We start from the raw sequence: 17,549 nt of genomic DNA on the forward strand, positions 1-17,549 counted from the left end.
GATGTCAAGATGCAACCTAAATATTTTTAGTTGTTACGAGAGTTTTTATTTTACTTGAAAAGTGGAGAAAACACAAATTATCTCTCCTAAGATTAAAAATAAATTTTGAAACTATTCAAGATTCATCAATTAAAACTTAACATTTGGGCCCATCCTAAACATCCTAAACATCATAAACATAATAAACAAAGCCTTAGGTGTGTTCTGCAGTGATCTGAAGTATACTGACCGAAGACATAGTGGGTTTTTGTGGAGGGTGGGCCGTCATACAAATTTATGGCAGGAAAAAAATAAGAATTTATTTAAGTTTTGACAGGTACAAATATATAATACAGAAACACAAAACATAATAAACAACCATACGTGACAAAATTAAATAAAAGACTAGAAAAGGGGTATAAATACAAGACCACCCTGTACATATATATATATGATAACATAAATAAACAATATTGACTTGAAAACCAAAGATTTTCTTAATTTTGTGAAAATTATCGATTAAGAATTCTTGTTAAAAAATTATTAATCATCCTTATACAGTGAATGTCTGGTCAGCAAGATGATAAATCGATTTTTTCACATTTTTCAGATTCGACAAATCACTGAAAACCTAGGGTCTGACAAAACAGAGGGCTTAAAAAATGATTGGCACTTTTTATTCCTTTAGTTTAGAGATGCATGGCTAGGTCCTAACATTTTTTTACATTATTAGGGACCCAAAGGAATTTTATTATTTCAGTTTTAGGTCCTGAGAAACAATTCTGAACAGAGTACAAAATAACAATAAAAACTGTCTTAGAAGATGGGAACAGACAAAATATTGAAATCAGTCTGGTTCAGATTTTTCCGGGACGGATTGAGATTTTAAAGCGGATCAACTCGACTGTTTGCAATTCCTGTCCTTCCGGTCCAGGGGTAGATATCAGGACACTCTTGGCAGGTTCGCATATACCTACAATTATTTCATCTTTAATATTTTTTTAGGGGGCGGGGGGTGGGGGTAAAGGAATGGAGACTAAATCCGATTTAAGACAGTATCCTATCAGTTTATTTTCTGATGAAGACATGAATGAGATATTTTTATTTTCTACCAGAAAATAAATTGTTTTCAATTGCAGATTTAAATTCCAGAGAGAATGCAAGAAGTTGTCGGAATTAACATGCTTTAAGATAAAAAACGAAGATATCTTCCTCATTGTTGCTCAAATAAATGTATAATGTTGTTAATCGGTTTTTTCAATGTTATTTTCTCTTTATTATCGTTAGCTTGAAAATTATCAATTTTAACATCATAATTATCAATTTTATGATTTACACTAACCTAACTCCTGATTTATGCCACAGGTTGCAAACTTTTGGTTTCTCACATCTAGGCGGTCTCTCCTGTAAACAAATACAGAGTTATTATTCTATATATATTTATCTTGTATACACACTGAAAGAGTTTTAATGTATCAATGTTCTGTATATATATATATGATATACCTTGTATACACACTGGAAGGGTTTAGATGTATCAATGTTCTGTATATATTTATAATATACCTTGTATACACACTGGAAGAGTTTAAATGTATCAATGTTCTGTATATATATAATATACCTTGTATACACACTGGAAGAGTTTTAATGTATCAATGTTCTGTATATATATATACCTTGTATACACACTGGAAGGGTTTAAATGTATCAATGTTCTGTATTTATATATATACCTTGTATACACACTGGAAGGGTTTAAATGTATCAATGTTCTGTATCGGTGTAGGATCTCTCATCCACTGTATCGCCTGCCATGCTGTCACCACCCAGACATCTTCCATAGATATTATTGTATCCAAGAATAGATCAAACCCTTCTTTATGATGAGGAGTAGTAAACCTAAAATAAAAAAAAATTTATACTAAATTGCTTGAATTCAAAAAATCAAGTAATTCAGTAATTATTGATATTTCTCTAAAATTTGTACCTCTACTAATACAATAAAATGTAATATGTCAAATATTAAAAATTGAAATTTTGATAAGCACACCTTATTTTTTTCAATCTTATTTTGACATTTAAATAATTTTATTTAAAGTGCTTTTTATAATAATTTTTTTAATACGTTTTACAGTCCATGAAGAATATAATTAGGACAATGTTTATTCTAATAAGATGGAATTTTAAAAATGGCTATAAAAAGTAGCAGGTAAGGGGTTCAGAGGGAAAAGGAATCCCCCCGTCTCTTCACCTCATATATCCATTTCAAAGAATATTCTTTTCTTTCATGGAATTATTTATTTATTTAATCTTTAAAGTACTCTTCCTTTTTTCATGAATTTTAGACTTCTGGAATCCAATAATTTGAATATTCATTAATTCATTCATAAATCTGGTTTATATTTATCTATCTATCAATCAAAGGTTTCAGTAGTTTATTGACAGGTAAATGAATACAGGAAACAGGGATGAATCAACAACATTTAAAAAAAATGTTATTTATCGTTTTATATTAAATCTATGCAAACAAAAAAGTTTAAGTTAAAGTTTTTTTACCCCCCCCCCCAGATTGCTGGCGGCATTTGTCAAGATGTCTTTTTATGGTAATTTCAGGCCCAACAAATATTTGAAGATTAAAAACAGTTCAGAGTTTTATAAAGATATCATCTATGGACATCTTCCATCATACAGGGTTGTCCACAAAAAATGAGACTGTAATAACGCCTTATAAACTCTTTAAGTAGGACGATCCCTAGGCTGTAATTGTATCTTTTCCTTTAAAATAGATTTTAACGTATGCACAAGTATATTTGACTAAGAAAGTCCAAATTTACAGTTGCAGGGAACCATGAATGTTAAGAAAAAGGATAGAAACGTACAGTCATCGCTGAAGTCTCATTTTTGTTGATAACCCTGTATTTTTAGCAAAACAGACGGTGTCATATTGAGCATAAGCTTGGTTTTGTTTTATAGTTTTTTCAGTTCAGGATAAAAATGTTCAATTTTATTTTTGCTGTAAAATTCTATGATGATCTGTTCACAGTTTGGGTTGAGGGGGGGGNTTGAAAGAGATGTTTGATATGAATGGTCAGAAAATCAGGAAATATTTTACAAATTCTTCACCTTTGAACATTTTCTAAAGACGACTTCAAAATAGTATCTCAAGGAGACGGAAAATTATATACATACTAAAATACGCTTAACAAAACAAATCAATATTTTTAAAATTAGTTCTATAAAATATTTATGAAAATATAAACATTAAATATTTTCGCGATGGGAACATTGAAGCTGAGGCCTCAATCAATTGCATGATATCAATATGGCACAGACGGCAAAACTAACTTTTTCTTTCAATGAAATATTCTTAGTCTTGAATTTTAATATCTAGACCAAAGTTAAAGGGGATGTTCCTCAACATTCATATGAAACATATTTACAAAAGTTTTAATGGCCATTTTGAAAGGGAGAGTGTGCAAAAAATAAAAATGTACAGAAGAGTTTAACTAAAAGGGAATTATTCATTTGGTGTACCGTCCAGGTTTAACTTCTAAAGCCTCAACGTAACCATTTGCCAGCTCCAGGAAGCATATCCTTATATCACAAACCCACGACAGTAAAAAAATCTAGAAAAATCTGAAATGGTCGAATTCTCCCTTTAAGTATGAGCACTGAGCATTGACTACCTCTCTATAAGGCCGAGGGTTCATCATTTATTGTAAAAAGATGATAGTGTATACTTGTGTATACGACGAGCAGTTGAATTATTCTTTTCTTTCTTCAATCTGTATCTGTCTATATCTGTCTATATATCTTCCTATCTATCTATCTGTTTATATCCATACACCATATATCCTGAGCCTCCTATATCTGCCTACTGCATTAATTTATCAAATTTGGAGGATTTTCAAGAATTACATTTATTTAGTATAAAGACTAGTTGGGTCGGTTAGAATTTTGGTTCACAAGGTCAGTAGTCCAGGGGACTTGTAGAAACACAATAGTTCGTCTAGTGTGGACGACTGTTTTCAATAAATTGTCCAGAACAATCTAAAAGTTACGGCGTAAAGGGACTGTTAACACAATCCAACAAAGTTACCACCATCAAGAGTGCATGCCATCAACCATCCAAAATTATACCTTTAATGTCTTTATTAATGATATTACTGGAAAGAAATTGAGTTTTTGCAACAAATTCTGATTTTATAATCCCTACAGCTTTGCAATTCAATTTCATAGACCTTTGATATTTTAAACTGCGAATTCTGCTAGATCAAATGATCTAAGTTTGAAATATTAAAGGTTGCAAAGATATAGAATTAGAAAATGTGTGGCAAAAACTCAGCCTTTGTTTGATTACTAGTACAGCAGATAATTTATAGAGTGGAAATAAATCTAACCCTCTTCTTCTTTAAGTCTTTATTTATATTTCTACTCTGTGTTTATATGTATCATAGTAGCTTATGGATGGGGGTGGGGGGGCGCATCATGAATGTGCGTGATGGTTTGAGACAAGATGAAGATGAATCTAATCTAAAACAAAACTTGTTTCATCTAGGATTGATTTCGTAGTCTTTCATAGACCAGCACAACTAGTATACTTCAGATAATATTCAATACAAACATACTTCATACATCAGTAATATATGCATATACAGATTAGCTCATACATTGTATATAGAGGAGTGTAGAGCAGGGTAAAGAAGCGTAGAGGAGTATAAAGAAGTGAAGGGGAGTGTGAAGAGGTTTAGAGGAGTGTAAAAAATAAGAGGGGTGTAAAGATGTGTAGAGGTGAGTAGAGGAGTGTAAAGAACTGTAGAGGTAAAGATGTGTAGAGGAGTGTAAAGAAATGCAGAGGAATGTAGAGAAGTGTTGAAGAGTTCAAAAAAGTGTAGAGGAGTGGAGATAAACGTACGAAAGTTAATAAGTGTAATTGTAAAGTAGTGCAAAGTGTAAAGAAGTGTATAGTAGTGTAGAGTGAAGTGAAGAGATGTGTTGAAGGAGTGTTGAGAAAAGTAGAAAAGTGTAGGGGAGTAAAGAGAAGTGCAGGGGAGTAAAGAGAAGTGTAGGGGAGTAAAGAGAAGTGTAGGGGAGTAAAGAGAAGTGTAGGGGAGTAAAGAGAAGTGTAGGGGATTAAAGAGAAGTGTAGGGGAGTAAAGAGAAGTGTAGGGGATTAAAGAGAAGTGTAGGGGAGTAAAGAGAAGTGTAGGGGAGTAAAGAGAAGTGTAGGGGAGTAAAGAGAAGTGTAGGGGATTAAAGAGAAGTGCAGGGGAGTAAAGAGAAGTGCAGGGGAGTAAAGCGAAGTGCAGGGAAGTAAAGAGAAGTATAGGGGAGTTTAAGGAAAAAATAAGCGTTGTAGAGAACGGTAAAGATGTGAAGGGGAGTGCATAAAAGTGCTGAGAATCGTAGAATAGCGTAGAGGGGAGTAAAGTAGTTAACGCGTAATAAATCAAACATATTGTATGAAGATACCCCTAGATATATAGATATATATATATCCAGGGCATAAAACCATCATTTTTATTCAAATATTAAACTCAACCCTGGGCCTGTATAATACTCCTCGAATCAGCCCCGAGAAATGTTTTTTAAACCCTCTCACTCTTTAGAGACCTTTGACACCACAGAAACCTCATTTGTTACCCTTTTCAACCCTATTCAGGCCTTTATAGCCTTTCCAAGCCCCATACATGCGCAAAATTAATCAAAACAAAATTTAATTCAATGGACGTGTGTTGCAAAAAGGTGTATACAATATGTTCACCCAAGGGGATAAAAGGGGGGGGGAGGGTCAATATNTGCTGTTAAACCAGGGGGAAGTTGAAAGATCTTCTCAAAGGGGGGGGGGATGTTTTCGTAATATTTTGTTGAATGGTATGAAAACTATCGGTATAGAATGTGACAAAGATTAGTTTGCTGTTAAGGAATGTGATCTTTGAGTTCGAGTGGTGAGTAACTGAGAAAGATCAAGGTTTAGAGAAAGAGAGAGACACGTTCTTCTTAAATATCATGGTAAACCAGAGCACTGGGGACACTAGTCCTTCATGCTATAATTATACTTTACATCCGACCTTTCCATTTCATAGAATTTGTTTTTCCATTTCCTAGAGTATATCCTTACTATTCAGGGACCGAATCTTAGCTACGTCGCTGAAGCACCTGCGCCGGTTCAAATTTGAACCACCGATTTGAAGATTAAGGATTCGAACCGGTGGTAGGCAGTTCAAATTCATTAAATTCGGTCCCAGGGTATATATATTTTTTCCCATAGAATATATCTTTCAATCACAAGAATATATATTTCCATTTCTAGATACATCTTTTCTTTCCGAGGATATATCTTTTCATTCCGAGGATATATCTTTTCATTTCCTAGAATATATCTTTCCATTTCCTAGAATATATCTTTTCTTTTCCTAGAAGATATTTTTCCATTTCCTGGAAGATAAGTTTCCACTTACTAGAATTTATCTTTCATTTCCTAGAATATATCTTTCCATTTCCTAGAATTTATCTCTTATTTTCTAGAATATACCTTTTCATTTCCTAGAAGATATCTTTCCACTTACTAGAATTAATCTTTCATTTCATAGAATATATCTTTCCATTCCCTGGAACATATCTTTCAATTTCCTGGAATACATCTTTCCATATCCTGCAGAAGATATCTTTCCACTTACTTGAATTTATCTTTTCATTTCCTTGGATATATCTTTTCATTTCCTTGAATATATCTTTTCATTTCCTTGAATATATCTTTTCATTTCCTTGAATATATCTTTTCATTTCCTCTAGAATATACCTTTTCATTTCCTAGAAGATATCTTTCTACTTACTAGAATTTATCTTTCATTTCCAAGAGTATATCTTTCCATTTCCTAGAATATATCTTTCATTTTCTAAAATACATCTTTTCATCTCCTAGAATATATCTTTTCATTTCCTTAAATATATCTTTCCATTTCCTAGAATATATCTTTCATTTCATAAAATATATCTTTTCATCTCCTAGAATATATCTTTTCATTTCCTAGAATATATCTTTTCATTTCCTTGAATATATCTTTTCATTTCTTAGAATATATCTTTTCATTTCCTAGAATATATCTTTTCACTTCCTTGAATATATCTTTTCATTTCTTAGAATATATCTTTCCATTTCCTAGAATATATCTTTTCATTTCCTTGAATATATCTTTTCATTTCCTAGAATATATCTTTTCATTTCCTAGAATATATCTTTTCATTTCCTTGAATATATCTTTTCATTTCCTAGAATATACCTTTTCATTTCCTAGAAGATATCTTTCTACTTACTAGAATTTATCTTTCATTTCCAAGAGTATATCTTTCCATTTCCTAGAATAAATCTTTCATTTTCTAAAATATATCTTTTCATCTCCTAGAACATATCTTTTCATTTCCTTGAATATATCTTTCCATTTCCTAGAATATATCTTTCATTTCATAAAATATATCTTTTCATCTCCTAGAATATACCTTTTCATTTCCTAGAAGATATCTTTCTACTTACTAGAATTTATCTTTCATTTCCAAGAGTATATCTTTCTATTTCCTAGAATATATCTTTCATTTCCTAAAATATATCTTTTCATCTCCTAGAATATATCTTTCCATTTCCTAAAATATATCTTTCCATTTCCTGGAATACATCTTTCCATTTCCTGATAGATATTTTTTCGCTTACTAGAATTTATCTTTCATTTTCTATAATATCTCTTTCAATTCTGAGAACATATCTTTCATTTTCATTCTTATATCTTTCAATCTATATATATATATCTTTCCTGATATCTCTCTATCATTTGAATCATGAAAGAATGGAAGAACACTTGAACTATTGATAAATTAGATTAAAGAGGAATACCAAGGGCGGCCAGACATGCAAGGGTTGACCATTCATTTATCTTCAATATTCAATGTTCTTCTGATCATATAAACTGTTATGGACATGGCGATTTTTCTTAATGTTAGACAATATATCTAAATATCTACCTACCTTATGATCAAAGTACTTCTCTATCTCATATATACATATATATGAATCCTAGCCCTGGGAACCCAACTTTTCCTGGAAACTAACCTTTCCCTATAAAGTCAACCCACTCAACTTAGAATCTTCAAACGAAACTAAAAGTTTCCAGTAGTTCTTCCTAGTTCCCCAACCAAAACTTATTCCAAATCGGACTGGAGGGTTTATGTGTTATGATCGGACATACACAAACCAAACGTAGTTTATAAAAACTAACAGTTCCAGGGAAAATTTATCTGAATCGTAGATTTGATTTGATTGACCCCAGCCTGCTATTAATCTGTCAATATATCTATTGAACTCTCTATAGCGGTGTTTTTGTCCATCTGTGTTTAAAATGAATAGAAACGTTTGTTTGATGATTTGAAACTGTCAATCATTCTTTATAAGCCATCTTTTATTCGATCATATGTCTTCTGTTTCCTTCTTTATTCTTTTTGATTATTTTTCTTATCTCTTTTATGATGGGCTCACGATATGATAGAATAAATATAAAACATATGGTCAGATAAGAACATAAGCAACACTAAACAACACTGCAAACAAAAGATCAAACGAGTCGAACCTTTAAAGTTTAAAAGGAATATATTCTTTAGCTGTAAAGAAATTTTCAAAACCCTTTTGCTGGTTTAATAAATAAGCCTTTAAAGTTCGATCGATTGTCAGATAGTGCAAATTTTTTGTTGATAATTTATCAGCGTGGTTTAAAAATTGTTTGATAATTAATCAGCGGGTTTAGTAATTATTTTATAATTAATAAGCTGAATAAATAGTTACAGTTATCAGCTGATTAATGTTCAGCACGTTCTGCTGTTAAACCAATAAAATTGTTTTGTAATGAGAAATCGTTTATATTATACAAATAGACGCTGTTGGAACCCAATTTATTTATTTAATGTTGGCCAGGAGGCCGATAATAGTTCCTATGTTATTTTATAAGAGAAGTTTTCTGGAAAATATCGCACACATAATTCATTTAATTAGATGAATAAATCAATAATCGCTTAAACCCAAATCCAAAACGGAAGTGTTAAATTTTAAAGATTTAAGCGTTCAATTTTTAGCGTCAAATTATACAGCGTAAAAATGAATGAATGATATGCAAATCTTTTGCATATTGTTGAATCAAATATATATATAAATATATAAATACTAAAATATTATTTTTACAAAGCATGGATTAAGTAATTAAACACTTACCAGGCTGGATGGTAGGATAGGCCAAATGGTGATCTATTTGTACTGTAGTGCCGTTGGAAGTTTTTCATAATCATGTAGTACACGCCTAAATAATATGTACATGTAATGATACATTAAACTAATCAAGAAACTACGTACGAAAACCCCCGGCCCCTAAAACAACATTCCAAACAGAACTGCTTAAAAAAATGAGAAAAAACCTGCAAAACGTCTAACGTCGAAATCACAAAACGTCAAAACGTGGTAAAAACGTAAAAGTGTTTTCTCTACTCCCTTGTCTATCTCTTGTATATCTCTTGTCTTTGAATACAGTTTGAAGCTTGATGTTGGTGGAAGTGTCAACAGTCAAATTATCTGTCTAATTATCTGTCCAATACACCACTCAACTGTCTAATAAACAGCTTATCTGTCTGTCTTGCAGACTTCGACATTAGGAGTTTTTCAACGGGAGGTAAACCCTTGATAAATCCTCATATTTGTATTTTTTTATAAATTATTCCCTGATTTCAAGTTCTTTTTTTCAATCTTCCTGAATAAGTAATTCCCCCCCCCCCCACAGTGGGGTATTAGGGGAGGGTCAGCCAAATTTAATTTATTCCATAAACCTCTGAATAATGTCAAATAAGGGAAACTCTTAAAGCAGGATTTTTCAACATGCTACTCTGACTAAATTAAGGATTTGGAATGCTGCTGGAGCCCCTAAATCTTTTCTATATGGCTGTTAGAATCGTTTTATATAGTTAGATTATTCCGAAACCGCTGTGCTTTCTTGTACTTTTGATATAAAATATTTGTTTTCTTTCCGAAATACTCACTGTAACAAAGACGACATCTAAATATATTGCGGGATTACAGGATTCAAGGATAAATTTATGAACAGGAAAACTAATTATAAATTCAAATTATAAATCAATGCAAGCTACAATTGATACAATTTTTGTAAATTAAAAGATTATCAGAATATATTCTTTTTGTCTATTCTCAACATGAAACACAAGACAAATGCATTTTAAGAGGTTGTCTGGCGCAAATTAAATGTCCTGCTTCTGCATAGATTGGTGCAATATTGTATTTAATATTTATACTTTATAGCAGTTTACGTCCTGTCCAAACACTTGTTTTCCTTGACTCACGTTTCTTCCCATTTTGCCATTCTTCATATGCAAAATATCTTCCCATCTTGCCTATGCGGAATATCTTCCCATCTTCCTTATGCACATTATCTTCCCATCTTCCTTATGCAGATTATTTTCCCATCTTTCCTATGCACAATATCTTCCCATCTTCCTTATGTACATTATCTTCCCATATTTCCTATGAACAATATCTTCCCATCTTCCTTATGCACATTATCGTCCCATCTTTCCTATGAACAATATCTTCCCATCTTCCCATCTTTCCTATGCACATTATCTTCATATCTCCATGCAAACTGCCTTCTATGTCTAACTCTTTCATTTTCCTGTTTTCCTTCCCCCTATCCGCCATTTTTTTGTCTGGCTTATAGCCTTCCTATCTGCCATTATATAGTGGGCGGATGAAGATATTATATCTCTACATAAACATAATGTTTTATCTCAAGTTTTGGCTCGATTAATCTCCCAGTTCCTTGGATTAGTATCATTACTCCACCTTCGGGCCTTGATTGATCGATGCCGGGGATAATTAGATAAGACGTGGTTGCGGCGCCTGGTGCAAAATTGTACTTTTTTGTGCAACTCTCCTGCATGGTGTTTTTTCAATATTTTTTGAAAATTTGTATTTTTTTTGGTACTCCAATGGCCCAAAAGAAAATCCGCGAACCTTTTTTTCTCTCAAAATTAAAAGTTCAGAAAAGCAAAAATGTGCATATAAATTATTTCTATCGAAATCTAAAACTTTTTAAAGATTGAATCAAAGAATCACAGAAAATTCGCAAAATTGTAAAAAGAAAATTCCCAATTTTTAGTTCTGGTGTAAGTTTTAATGAAAAGTTATTTAAATTCTCTAGTTTCTTTCTTCTTAGCATATTCTGAAGTATTAAATATACGCTGTTCAGTGGAAACCTTAAGAACCATTGAAAAACAATTTTTTCGCAAAAATTATACCAGAACTGAAAATTGCGAATTTGCTAATTACAATTATGCAAATTTTCTGAGATTCTGTGATTCAATCTTTTTAAAATTTTAGATTTCGATAGAAACAATATATTTATACATTTTTGTTTTTCTGAGCTTTTCAGTTTGAAAGAAAAAAAAGTTTCGCGGATTTTTTTTGGGCCATTGAAGTAACAAAAAAATTACAAATTTTTAAAAAATATTGAAAAAACACCTTACAGGAGAGTTGCACAAAAGAAGGTACAATATTTCACCAGGCGCCGCAAATCACACTTTTTTTGACTCACCCTGTATAAATAGATGGATTGATATACAAATATAGACAGATTAATAGGTATAGAAAGATAGATAAGGGCAATTATATGCAGAATTTTATGATACAAAAAAATTTAAAATTTAAAAAGTAATTGAATCCATAAAAAATACAAAAAGGATAATAAATGTATGAACAAAGTCAATGAATACTATTACAATGTATGAAATAAATTGATGATAACTAAACGCATACAATGTAAAGTTTAGTACGTTTAGTACATCTGTCAATTATTTCTGATCAATTATGTATGAAGGAAGGAAGGATATAATACAAGTTGTATTTGTTACATTATTCAGTGATTATATACACACATTTATCCACTTGGTTAAAGGAACTGTATACGAAATTTCAATTTTATTCAACTATTTTTATATGGAAACCGAAATTTAAATGATTTCTAATTTTTAGTTAGAAAACAAGGATATCTCTATCAGTTTGCTCAAACAGACGTTTAAAAGGTACCATTGTGAAATAAAAAGTAACATTTGTATGGTGGGTCACTTGAGATTACGTAGACAGACCCTTTAAAGGGAGTGTTCGGGAACACAGACTGGAGTGTAATGAATTTATGAATTGATCATAATAAATTTCAAAATTATGTTTCTGTGAAAAAAAATAACGTAAACAAGTCACAACCTCGAAATTTGTAATCCCTCTATCTTTGCAAACTAACGTCGTAGAACTTTGTTATTTCATATTTTGACCATTATTTACATCAAATAGTCCCAAATTGGAATCTAAGATTCACACCATCAGGTTTCTAAGATTTAGAAAATTAGAGATTGTGAAAAGAACAAGCTTCCACGGACCCATGATAAACAAAGGATATGAGTCATTGTCACAAACTCTGATTTTCTATTCCCTATATCTTTGCAACCAAATGTTGAAGACCATAGATATTTCAATCTATGAGTTCTGTTAGTTCAAATAATCTAAATTCAAAGGTTTACACTATCAGGTTTCAGAGAAATAGGGATTAGAAAATTAGAGGTTTGTGTTAAAGACTCAATTCCTTTCCAGATAGATTTGATCAAATTGTAGAAAAGTATACAAAAATTCAACCGATCCGAATTTTGCAAACTCCCCTTTTCAAATTTCAAAACTTAAATTCTACTTTTGTGCACACTGTACACTGCACATGCATGCAACGTATTGAATTCAGGATTTTTTAGATTCACTTTTGGATAAAGTGTTTTATAACGTGTTGGGTAGGATTTTTCTGAGATTTACCACAGGGTGTCCTGACGAAAATAATTTGGACCATCACATTTGAAATAGGAAAACAACTGTCAGAATCAAGTTATGATTTTGACATAACATAAAGATATTGTGCAGTGTGCACAGACACATTTTTTTAAAAAGTTGAAAGTTTCCAGTTTAGAACATAATCAAATACACAAAGTATAGCTTAAGGTCAGCTTTCTATTTAACAGCTTTTTTGGACATTTTAAACTCTTTGTTGACTTACGTAGAACCTTTGGTAAACCTAAAATATTAAATATTTAGAGACACAGGTTTTAAATCCTCACTCTATTTCACGCTTTTATCTGGAATCCCTGCACTTGTTCACACTTGGCATCATAGTTCTCTGTGCACTGTTTCAAAATGTCACAACACTTTAATTATTTGCAATGATTTTACAATTGGACATTGTTACCGGGGGTTCTACAAAAACTTGAGGTGTAAGTGTAGTGTCTGGATTGTCCTGTGACAAATGGAAATATATTGAATAAAAACCTACGAACAATGGTAATTGGTCTTCACGATTTTTTGTAAATAAAACAAACTTTGAATGCACAAGTGCAGTTCGCAGTTGCACTTTCAAAATACCTGGACTGTAAGTTTAAATATGTGTTTTGATACATGTTTTTATAGTATTTAAAGTATTAAAAGCAACGTTTCAAAACATTGTCTTTTTTTGTCACTTTTTCACCCTTTAAATCATGAAATTGCGTTCTTGTATTATTTGCTAAATTACTTAATTTTCTAATTTCTTGCTGGATAGTTTAGTGCAGTCTCATTATTAAATAGCAAGTTAGCTACATAGCTAGACAAACGAGACAGTGAAAAAGTTAGACTAATAGATGAGAATATAATTCCAAATTACAAAGTATGCATGCAGACTTGGTATCATGAAATAAAAAATGTAAAATGTTTAAAGTATCTTTCATATATACATATATAAATAAATAGATAGATGTACAGATAGATAGTTATATAAAGTTAATGGATAAAGATATAAAGATAATGGTAGAAGTTAATTACACATGTACTTTATTGAGTTGAAGGTATGAAATATGAGTGCACCAAATGACGTCTACGCTAATCTGAATTAGTCTACCTCGAGATATATGATTATATTACGTTTTCATAATTAATTTATACACAGAGATTGAGAATTTGTCTAAGGTTTAAAAAGAACTGATCACTCTCCCCAAACTCTTATTTTCTAGTCCCAATAACTTTGCAACCTGACGTTGTAAGCCGTTGATATTATAGGGTTATCTACAAAAGATGAGACTGAAAAGACGACTTGCTGTTACAGTAAGTCTGCTGCTTTTAGAATAGTCTTTAAATGGCGTATTTAATGATTTTACAAAGAAATACACAATTTTATAGTTGCAGGGTATAATAAATATGAGGAAATAGACAGTATAAATTCCGTACAGTCGTCTCTGAAGTCTCAAGCTATTAAGTTTGCTTGATCACAAAGACCCACTTTTAAATATCAAATGTTTATAACATTAGGATACAAAGATATCGGGATCAGAAAATAAAAGATTAAGGGCAGTGATCACTTCCTTTCTGAATAAAAAAAATACTCTAGATACAGGTGAAAAAGATGCCATAATTTGTATATTATTCTATTTATTTTTGACAGCACATGAATCACATGAAACTTGAAAAAGTATATAACTTATAATAAGTACTGTACACTATCTATTTCATTAATAGATCGACCCTAGAAGTTTTCCTTCATCATCAGTCCGTAGACGGGATATTACTATACATTTACTTCCGGTCCGTAGACGGGATATTACTATACATGTACTTTCGGCACGTAGACGGGATATTACTCTACATGTACTTCCGGTCCGTTGACGGGATATTACTGTACATTTACTTACGGTCCGTAGACGGGATATTACTGTACATGTACTTCCGGTCCGTTGACGGGATATTACTGTACATTTACTTCCGGTCCGTACACGGGATATTACTGTACATTTACTTCCGGTCCGTAGACGGGATATTACTGTACATTTACTTCCGGTTCGTACACGGGATATTACTGTACATTTACTTTCGGTCCGTAGACGGAATATTACTGTACATTTACTTCCGGTCCGTAGACGGGATATTACTGTACATTTACTTCCGGTCCGTAGACAGGATATTACTGTACGTTTACTTACCAGATCTTTTTTGAAAAAAGAAACTGGTAAATTTCGTTTTAAAGAAAAGATAAAAAGGTTGCCTCAGCTTTAGAATACTTGTTATTATACCTAAAAGTCTCTTATTTTCTTAAAAATGTTTTGGCAAACATTAAAATGCTTATTAAACTTGGCTCACCTTTAGATCATTCCACATGACAAGTGGAATCTCCCATACTCCTGGATATGCCTTGTTAGGACAAGGTGGTATCATACAATCATGAGATATCTTGTAATCCAGGGTGTAGGGATAGGACGGAGGTCTGTTCTCATAAATTGGCATACTTGAATCATATGTAAAGTTGGCATCATACAGCATTGAGAACATATTGTTCCCTCCTATAGCAAGGAATGGGGCTCGAATCCCTCGAACATCCTCTAGCTTTATTCCAGCAAACCCTAACAGAAAAATATTTTTAAATCAAATTTTCATGCTATTCTAAACAAATTCACAATAAAAGTGAAATAAATGTTTTATAACATTATTCACAAAATCATATCTTTGTATTGTTTCAGTTAATTGTTTAGCAATATTTATTAAATAAGACTTTACAAAATTTACAAAGGAACGTAAACTCTTTTTATATTTCATACTTATTGCAGAACACATAGACCAATAGATTTACGCATGCAAAGATATTGGGATTGAAAAATTAGAATTATGAGAGAATACTCGGTTTCTTTAGATTTTAAGTACGTTATTATCATCATCGATTTAGTAAAGGACTGCATTCAAAGAAAAAAGTTAATAATCCCTTTCTAATGTTTTTCTCTTAAGGTAGATGGCATCAACTGCGCGCCTGAACTGTGTAGTGTAAAGTGTATGTTTATACTATATGAGTATATATTAAGAGTTGATGGTCTGGGGGTTGATCTGTGTAGGCAGAATACCAATATTCTATACAACAAGATAAAGATAAGATTGGATAATAGTCCCCTAATCATACGTTTCATCGTGTATCTACAGACCAGAGGGTTTCAGAGGGACCAGGGTTGAAACTTATGAATGAGAATGGTTTAACTAATTCTCACTTAATTCAGTTAGTCTAGATTCTTTTGGTTCTAGAGGCACAGAGGTGGTTTGAAAAGTACTTTTGAGCTTTGATCCGTTTAAATTTAGCTGCATTTATATACTTCCATCACCCAAACCTTTTTTACATATTGTGTGAGTCTTGTTTATTACGGTCCATTGGAACCAAGTAGTTCTCAGGACTACTATTACGGTCCATTGGAACCAAGTAGTTCTCAGGACTACTATTACGGTCCATTGGATCCAAGATAACACCATGTACACCTGGAGGTTGAATGAAAGGGCGTGGTAATTAATCTCAGTTTAATTAATTAATTAATTGAATGGTTCCTGTATTAGATCATTCCGAATTAAAATTCAATTTGTTAGAAGTCAACTTCGGACAGATTTGGGTTTATTAAAATTCTTATTTTATTAATTAGCTCACAGTGCACGGTAAACCAACTAGAGCTTGGTAGATATGTTCGGGTTGTTTGAAAAACTTATTAACATTTCTGTTTGTCTTTCAGAAGCCATAAAATCTAGGGCAACGGACCTCATAAACTTTAAACATAAATAGAAAATTTAGGGGAAAGGAATTAGGTCTTGAAGTCTGGTTTTCTAATCCCTATATTTTTGTAACCCAATGCCATAGACCTTAGATATTTCAAACCATGAATTCTGTAAGATCAACTAGTCTAAGTTTGAGATATCAAAGGTTTTCACCATCAGGTTGCAAAGATAAAAGGATTTTAAAATTCGGGTATGTGACAAAGACACAGCTCCTTTACAACATAATAAAAATCCTTTTGTAAACCCAGAAAAGGACATAAAATTAAATAAATAAGCTAGTTACAGTTTCAAGTTATAGTTCTAGTTTATATTCGTGATATTTCTTTTTCTTTTTATGAGACTTTGATTAGTTTATGCTTTTCTGTCATGCAACCATCTTACTTAGACTTAAATGTACTGTACACCTGATCTCAATTGACCCTTTAGGTATAGAGTGGCATGGTGAAAAGCAAAACATGGATATGTTCAAACCAGAAAAGGTTTTAAGATACCTTTGTGAATTTGACACTCTACTTTTCGAATGAAGAATAACTTAAAATTACGCTTATAGTCCCTTTAAATCTTTAAAACTTAGTTGTTTAAGGTTGAACTGACCTGAGAGTATCTCCCTCTGTCCTGCCATCTCCTTCAACCACTTAGTCCTGGAGAACTGCTCCCCAAAGCTGTGGGAGATACTGTGAGAAGCTATCTCGTGTCCGTCCGAGTACAAGGACTGGACCAGACCATAGTCCGTCCATTCGTGGGACACGTAGAAGGTTGCAGAGATTGGGCAACCATTAGGATTTTTCCTTTAATTATTTAATATTAATTATACGGTTTTTACTCTTTGTTATCTAAACCTTTATATTCCTTTGTTAGACATATACTTAGCTCTCCAAAGGTTAGA

The 17,549-nt window shown here is 32.0% G+C and overlaps 1 protein-coding gene across 1 annotated transcript in view; it reads right to left on the minus strand.

Annotated features, from left to right (window-relative positions):
* Positions 1-284: 284 nt before the first annotated feature.
* The window catches only part of LOC111696795 (uncharacterized), a 47,385-nt gene continuing 30,120 nt past the window's right edge, over positions 285-17,549 (minus strand). The window contains exons 13-20 of the mRNA XM_023466529.1: positions 17,258-17,451; positions 15,221-15,480; positions 13,289-13,352; positions 13,116-13,133; positions 9,236-9,320; positions 1,716-1,881; positions 1,322-1,383; positions 285-952 (exon numbers count right to left, since the gene is read on the minus strand). Of these exons, the coding sequence (XP_023322297.1) occupies positions 865-952; positions 1,322-1,383; positions 1,716-1,881; positions 9,236-9,320; positions 13,116-13,133; positions 13,289-13,352; positions 15,221-15,480; positions 17,258-17,451 (937 nt within the window). The 3' untranslated portion in view covers positions 285-864. The remainder of the gene's footprint in view (positions 953-1,321; positions 1,384-1,715; positions 1,882-9,235; positions 9,321-13,115; positions 13,134-13,288; positions 13,353-15,220; positions 15,481-17,257; positions 17,452-17,549) is intronic.

This window comes from Eurytemora carolleeae, unplaced genomic scaffold, assembly GCF_000591075.1.
Source record: "Eurytemora carolleeae unplaced genomic scaffold, Eaff_2.0 scaffold108, whole genome shotgun sequence".
NCBI classification, from domain to species: Eukaryota; Metazoa; Arthropoda; class Copepoda; order Calanoida; family Temoridae; genus Eurytemora; species Eurytemora carolleeae.